Genomic DNA, 8,137 nt, shown 5'->3' on the forward strand with positions numbered 1-8,137 from the left:
TGATGTCCACTTGTGTACATGGCCACAGACCACCATAGTCTCAGTTTGTCGCTCATCAATGTGCAGGCTGTGCCTCGTTCGATTGTGCGGAAGTTCAGTGCAGCTGCACGCGCCTCTTTTTTCTTTAAATTTTTACTTCTCTCTGTTCTCGCAACTGGTCTCCGCGGTCGTCCCATTCCATGGGTGTGGGCGGCCTCTCGTGTTTGTCGGATATGTTGAGGTTCTCTGATGCGTACACACGCCTGATATATATATATTTATATATATATATATATATATATACGTATATGTATATATATATATCCGCACACACACACACACACACACACTGCACACATCGACGTGCTCCCACCAACACACCCTCACCCTCACCCACGTGTTCAGAAACCATACTTGACTTGGTATATTGAATAGTCCAACTTACGAACACACGAATAGACGTGCGCGCATATATATGATGTTATGTATCGACAATGTCTTATTCTCAATCTGAAACTGAATCGGCACACTGACAGGACAGAAAACTGCTCAAGCGAAAGAAGAGCAAATGGGACGACCGCTCGAACGGCAACGACAATAAGAAGACTGTATTCACCATCATGAAGGCTTTCATTGCCTCGGGCATTCTGTTCTTGCCTGGGGGTGTGGCTAAGGCTGGCTGGTTGCTGGCTATACTGATCCTGCTGTTGCTGGGAAGTAAGTGCATATATATAGTGTGGGTATTTATCGGGTGTGGTTGTAGAGTAGGGTTTAGCATGTCGGGAAGTCGTTATCTCATGCTACCGTATAGGCCTGTACTGACATTTCCTCTGTGGGGGTTTATAGTGCCTAACAGCATAGCTAATACTGGAAGACTTCCAGACATATGTATTCTCATATTATTGTGAGGTGAGTGCGTATCTATATATATATATATATAAGACCACGTCCTGTGTGCTTTGCTATCATATACACAGCTAACCCACGTGTACGCTACACCCACGTATACCCTGCGCAGGTCTGTCGCTGTGGTGCATGCTGCTACTACTGGACGCCAAGAACAAACTTGTCAGTGAGGGCGTCAAAGTGCTTAGTTTCGGCGATGTGGCCAAGCACTCGTACGGCAAATGGGGCAGGCGTGCGGTGGACACGTCCATCTTATTTGCTCAGATGGGCTTCTGCTGTGCTTATTTGGCGTTTGTGGGCGAGAATCTGCACAGTGTGCTGTACTCTGTGTTTGACTGCTGGTATGTGACGGAATAAGCATGTGGCATGACGGAATAAGCAGTGCTGGAGTGTAGGCCGTTCGTAGTGTACATATACTGTTATATCTCATTGAAGCAAGGTGTCTGTCCGTGCGTGAAATGGTGTAATTGCGCATGTACTTCTAATTAGGTGTCCTATTCCTTCATCTGTATCCGTTTACCTTCTGAAAATTGCTGGGTTTTATTATGCCACAGTCCATGCCTATATGTATCTTGATGTGCGTTAGAAAGATATACTCCGATGGCTGTATTACTCTCCTGTACGAGTGTGCCTCTGACGTTGATTGTCGCTGCTTGTGCCCAGAGGCTGGGCTATAAGTGTTTAGATAGTAATTTATTGGCATCGCTTGTATTCATATTTTATATTTATATATATGTATATATCATATATATATATATATATATATATTATATGTGCATATCTCCATAGACCACCACAGTCATCCGTCTCATACACCTCTTTTGCTTTGTCACCAGGGATGTTCCTCAGCCCCTGATCATGCTGCTGCTGACCCCCATCATCATCCCTATGGTGTGGGTAAGGAAGCTGAAGTACTACGCTGTGACTAACATCATCGCTGATGTCCTGATTGTGGCGCCTCTGGTGTATCTGCTGTGGTACGAGGCTGATCTGGTTATGGAGCGTGGCCTAGGACCGGATGTAAGTCTCGCGCGATGGTGCTCGCATGTTTTATTCTATTATTCTCCCAATGGCTTGATATGTAGTACCTCCGCGCAAGTCCAAGTTCACGTACAGTACGTTGTACCTTTCCTCTGGCTTGTCTCTCTGTGTGTGGACACGCGTACCTCTGAGAGTTTGGCTATCGTTCTCGGTACCGGAACACGTGCAAAGCTTCACACTTTCCACCAGCGCAACACGCTCCTAGGCCCGATTGCGCAGCGTTTCTATACACCTTTGTCTTTCGGCCGGGGCTGCCACACCACCACCACTCCTCTCTCGTCCTCATACGCAACATTCTTTTCTACCTTCCCTTAACTTCCGCTGCCTCTGCCTGTCCACTCAGATCGTGGCCTGTAAGTGGGAGACGGCCCTGCCCTTCTTCGGGACCACCGTGTACGCGCTCGAGGGCATCTCCATGATCATCCCCATTGAACAGGCCATGAAGCGACCGCAAGACCTCCCGCGGGTGTTGACAGGCTGTATGGTGTTTATTGTATCGCTCATGATCGTGATCGGTGTCAGCGGATACCTGACCTTTGGCAGTGACACCAAGGCGATCATCACCCTGAATCTGGGCGACCCCACGGAGGGCGACAACAAGGTATGGGATGGTTGTGTCGCGTCGCTCGTTATAGCTGAGTGTTCCTTCTACAAGCTATAGAGTTTATATATATATATATATATATATATATATTTAACCTATGTGGAGCATGATTTGGGCAGGTTGTATCTGGCTTGTACCATGCCAACTGTGAATGCTATTGGCTTGGGTGGGTATGTGTTTTTGGGATGTGGCATTGTGGGTAACCTGCCGTATCATGATGACTGTTAAGGGGGGACAATTACACATGACGCCTTGGAGTTCTGTACGCTTGTGTGTGTAGTAGGTGTACATCTGATGCCTGTGGGTCGGGTTGCTCATTCTTTCTTGGGCATGGCCAGGCACAAATCGTTTCATGTTCGCATCAGGCGGGTGTGGTAGGTACTGCAGTGAACGTGTGTGGTTCGTATTCCTCATTTGGGCACCTGCTTGCATGGTAAAACTCCGTGTTTGGTTGCTGTCCACAGTTGTCTATTGCTTTTCAGCTCAATTTGCAAACACTCCCAATTAGTACCAAGTGATTGATCTTTTAAGCACGTATTCGTATCGGTTTGGACTGGCGGTGTATGCAGTTCCATTCCATGTCGCTGCCAGAGGTCGCGTGCCCTGCGCATGGCTACTGTAGTCTTTCGCTCACGCACTCATCTGTCTGTTGGTTACACAGGTTGTAGTGCAATTAAGCTGGTATATGCAGCTCTATTCCATATCGCTGCTCGCATTGTTGTTGTGGTCTTTCGCCCACACACTCTTCTGTCTGTTGGTTACACAGGTTGTAGATGTAATTAAGCTGGCCTACTGTTTGGCCATCATCTTTACGTACCCCCTGATGAAATTCCCGGCTGTCAAGGTACGGGGTGTTGATAATTGAGTATAAGGTGATAGCCCACCCACGAGGATGTGCATGTATACCTCTCGTCGCAGCACAGCTTGTGAATCCAACTAGTGAGGGTGACTGGATCTGAACCGTTAATAGATACAGTGTCGGTCAACGTAAACGTATACGACGCTAGTATCGTAGTGACAGTGTCTATTGGGTCTTGAGTACAAGCGGTTGCGCAACGTTTGATTAGCACACGCAGTTACAATTCGGGTTGCTGTTGCAATCAGCGAGAATACGTCTGCGCTTGTGAATTGTGTGCTCGCCCGAGCAGACACTTCTTCACGAAGTCATAGCCGTCCTGTACTCGTTTGCAAATGGTAAATCACGAAGACATAGTGTCCTGCACGCATTAGTATATGTCCTGGGTCATCCTGATCAATGGCTGTGTGTGGTTGGACATGTCACACTCCCTAGCAGACTATGGTTCCTTAGCAGCAGCACTTAGCATTACAGCATGCATATCACACGCACGAATCTCTCAATACTGTATCACCTCATCGGTGCTTGCGGATGCGCACATGCTTCCAACGCTTGAATGTCTGTGTAGACATGCATGACAGCAACAACCACCCGCAGGTGGCTATAAAGTCCTGCTCACTATTCGGAGATGAATGGACGTGTACTGAATCGGCTCACTCTCCTTTCTGACACCTCTTATCGCAGATTGTGGAGAGGAATCTGTTCAAAGACAGAAGGTCTGGCAAGAAATGGGCCAAGAACTTTGTGCGTATGAGCATGGTCTTCCTGTGCCTGGGTGTCTCGATTGCCGGCGCTGACAAGGTGAGCGTGCTCTACTGTTCCATACATGACAATTGAGCTATACAAGACTCAAAATTTATATTTTGACCTATATATATATTTATATATATATATATATATCAATGTTCCACAAGGTGAACCGTTTCTTTAGACGGTCGGCCGCCAGTATACTACAGTGTGAATATGCCGTAGTCGCTACACCTACCTGCAAGTTGTATAGGGCTCTGTGCTAAGTACATCGCATGGTGATGTACCACATACTCTCTATGTGGGAGGGGGGGCTCGTGTGTGTGAGAGAGAGTGTGTTTGTGTTTGTGTGTGAGTGTGAGTGAGGGAGAGTGCGCGTGAGAGAGAGAGAGAGTGCGTGCGTGTGTGTGTGTTTGTCTGTGTGTGTGAGTGACGGAGGGAGAGTGCGCGTGCGTGTGTGTGTGTTGTGGTAGCAAATGGTGCGAGTAGTAGTAACCGCTGCATGTATGGCCAGATTGCACAGAGTCGTCCGAGTCCTCTCATCTACTCATCTACTCAGTCAGTTGCTCACGCAGTTGCCACTCCCACATTCCTGGGAGCACATTGCGAGTGGGTGGCCGCATATTTCCGCATACACACATTGCTCAGACTCAGAACTCAATGCGTCTCTATACTGTGCAACCTGTACCTGTCCATATTTTTGTCCTGCACCTGTCCATATTTTTGTCCTGCAATTGTCCATATTTTTGTCCTGCAATTGTCCATATTTTTGTCCTGCACCTGTCCCTTTTGGGATAACCAGGCCTTTACTAACTCGCTTGCACCCATCTTCCATACCTGCACAGATCGATAACTTCGTTGCTATCGTGGGAGGGCTCACATGCGTGCCTCTGGCCTTCATCTTCCCTTCACTATTCCACTACAAGGTAATTGATTGTAACGCGTATTGGGGACTACTGTTCAACTGAGCATTGTGACTGGATGACCTAAACCTTTACCGTTTGTGTGCTTGCTGTTATTTGTTTCTATTGTGTAGCAATGTCTATGTGATAGTGGTTCTACTTTGTAAGTGTACAATCTATGAGGGAAGGAAGTTATGGACTTGTCGGTCGAGACGACCGGCTATTACTATCTATGTGTAAACGTTGTTAGTTTGTGACTTCTCACACTACGGGGACGAAGAAAAAGTGGGTCTCTCGGGAGAAAACTCCCAGTTTTCATGCTCTTTCATATCTGAGAATTGATTTCTCCATAATCCCTGGTCACTTGTATGAATCCAATTCGAACTTGGTTTGGGTGAAGGCAGGGTTGTATGTCATTCCTAACTCTCAGTAGATGTATCATATCCTCCACCCTGCACCTGTTGCAGACCTCTGCCGATTACGCACTGGAACCGTATGTTCTTGTTTTTTTTCATCACAACTATTCACTTTATCCATTTCCAGATCTGCTGCAACTCTCCCAACAGCCCGGCGTTCTTCAACTACAGCTACAACACACTCAAGATGTATTCATGGGCGGATGTGTTTATCTTCATCTTTGGTGTTTTGTCTATGATCCTGTCTACCGGTCTGGCGATTGGGGAGTGGATCGATGCCCCACCAAAGGCCGAGGAGATCTGCCATCTGAATACCACCATCCCGTACGACCACTTTGAACTCTGAGAAGGTCTCTAACTATGCATTCACCGTGTTTCCGAACCCATAACTTTGAAGGATAGCAAAGTAAATGTAGTTTTAAATTAGAGGGCAGAAGCCCTCGTACATGGAAATTCTCGTAGAGCCTCAAGGATCATCCCTTTAGGGATGGGCCCGATAAATTTGACGGGTAGTATAGTGAATGTAATTTCAATCTGATCTTATTATCTGATCCTTTCGGAATTCGCGGCGATTTATTGAGTCGACTTAATTTATGTTGTCAATTCGCTGCGTTGTATGGGTAGATCGCATATGCAAAACACTTTTGCGATAACATATCGGCAGTGCCAAATAGCCGCCAAGTTGGTCCGAAGGTGAAATAGAAGCCTTCGGCCGAAGTTGTTGTTCGTTTACTATTAAATTAGATGTACGTCTTTGAATCAATGGGCTCTCGTCGTACTCTTTGTAGCGTGTTTCTGGCGCACAGTCACGTTTGTGCAAGTGATTTACGAACACTACAAATCAATTTTGAATTAGCTTCCCCCCTCCTCCCCGCATATGAAGAGTATAAGAGACCAACACCACACACACACAAGTTCGAATAGTCTTCAAAGCAAGTTGTCCCAAATTGCTGATGCGCCATCTGTACGTTAAAGACTTTCCGAAGGTTGAGTTGTACATATATGTACTGGTTGCCATAGCAATAGTCACAGCTTTTCGTGCAATTGGGAAATGCCACATGTCTCAAGTGCGTGCAACTATTATGCACAATAGTATGTGGTTTCTAAGATGTCTGTCGCCACATCATGTCTTGTCATGTACGGAATTGAATAAGAGTGCCACACATCCTCACGAAACATGAGAAACGGAGACCAACCTGATTATTTTTCGCCATAGGATATGAATAGTAGCTACTGCAGCCAGGGCATGGTTCATAATTCTCTGGACCGAATGATGAGCAAGCCTCGAACGCCAATTTCTACAAACATTTGACCCTGCATTCATTCTGCGTACACATTCGGAATCGGCAATTGCAGGCTTAAAGCCGATATCTAACACGCTCGAGATGTGCGGCGAGTTCATTTGCACGAAAAGCTGTGAAAATCGATATGTAAATGAGTATCCCATTCCTGCAAGCGATGAAAATGTGCAGACTGCATAGCTTACAGAATAAGACCTTCTTGTTCGTCACTTCTGACTGGAAGCCTTATCACACGCGGCCCGTGGGATGTCCTTTGGAATGTCAATTGGAAGTGTACGACTATCACCTGTACCAATGGGACTTTGCGCAAGACACGCTACAAAGTATTCATGAGCATACGAACGCGTACAAAGCTGACGAAACAATGACGATCATTGTTGAATAATAACTCGGAAAGTCAGACTGGAAAATTCTTGTTTTGACTTTAGAGACCAGTTTCATGACTGTGGCACAGGCGAAATACTATTGCGACAGTCACTTGCACTTGTCACCTAACAACCGGCGCAAGGAAATGACAATTTCTAAATTGACACCGACGAAACCGACGTCGGTATATACATGGGCCGATGGAATCGAACTTAATATTTATTCACATCGCTATCCTTTTGAACATGCTTGTGATGAAGCTGCAGCTACTTGGCATTCAAAGTGAGCGTAAGATACGGTAGTTTTTGGACAACAGATGTCCCCGGCCTATATGGGGACAGAGATCCACTTCCCGATCGCTAGTAAGACGGTAAAATAATACCAAATGGAAATCGCAAACGATGGTAATAAGCACGCCCATTCACGACTATATGAGCACGTTGTAGTCTCCTATTATAGATAATTAACAGAAACGCTCGTGTCTCGTGGTTGAAATTTATAAACACTTGTACAAAAACTGGTTTTTATCGTTGCCATGGAAACCAGCTCTGTCATCAATTACATATCCGTATATATACACATACGCACTGTCAGACATATGTACAATATAAATACATAGGTTGCTGTTTTTTTAGAACGCTATGATACATATATGCATATACATACAAATATTCGCATAGTTTATACGTAAATACCATGTATACATGTATCACGTTTATCGTGAAGATTTATTAACTCTGAGTACTACATATTCACGGGTACAGTTCTGACGGTCTGAACATCGCAACGGAATAATCACGTAGCGTTATTCACCACAAGAACTTTTTGAACTGGATTAAAAGCAATTTGCAAACTTACATGATACACCTTCTATTGTAAAATGAAGACAATAGCCAACATACGCCAGATACGGCAACGCGTCGTACCTTCCATTCTACAAAAAAGTATGACATGCGTATGAGTGTATGTGCATCTGTGTGTATATATGCATATATATATATATATATATATATTATTAG

General features: G+C 45.4%; 1 protein-coding gene across 1 annotated transcript; it reads left to right on the top strand.

Annotated features, from left to right (window-relative positions):
• Positions 1–18: 18 nt before the first annotated feature.
• SARC_01433 (hypothetical protein) lies at positions 19–6,222 on the top strand (the record flags this gene model as incomplete). Its single annotated transcript, XM_014304854.1, has 9 exons — positions 19–183; positions 516–696; positions 998–1,226; positions 1,722–1,905; positions 2,270–2,527; positions 3,297–3,374; positions 4,071–4,187; positions 4,979–5,059; positions 5,579–6,222. The coding sequence occupies 9 exons, from the start codon at positions 19–21 to the stop codon at positions 5,795–5,797; spliced, it is 1,512 nt and encodes a 503-aa protein (XP_014160329.1). The 3' UTR covers positions 5,798–6,222.
• Positions 6,223–8,137: the final 1,915 nt, after the last annotated feature.

This window comes from Sphaeroforma arctica (assembly GCF_001186125.1).
Source record: "Sphaeroforma arctica JP610 unplaced genomic scaffold supercont1.56, whole genome shotgun sequence".
Taxonomy (NCBI): Eukaryota; class Ichthyosporea; order Ichthyophonida; genus Sphaeroforma; species Sphaeroforma arctica.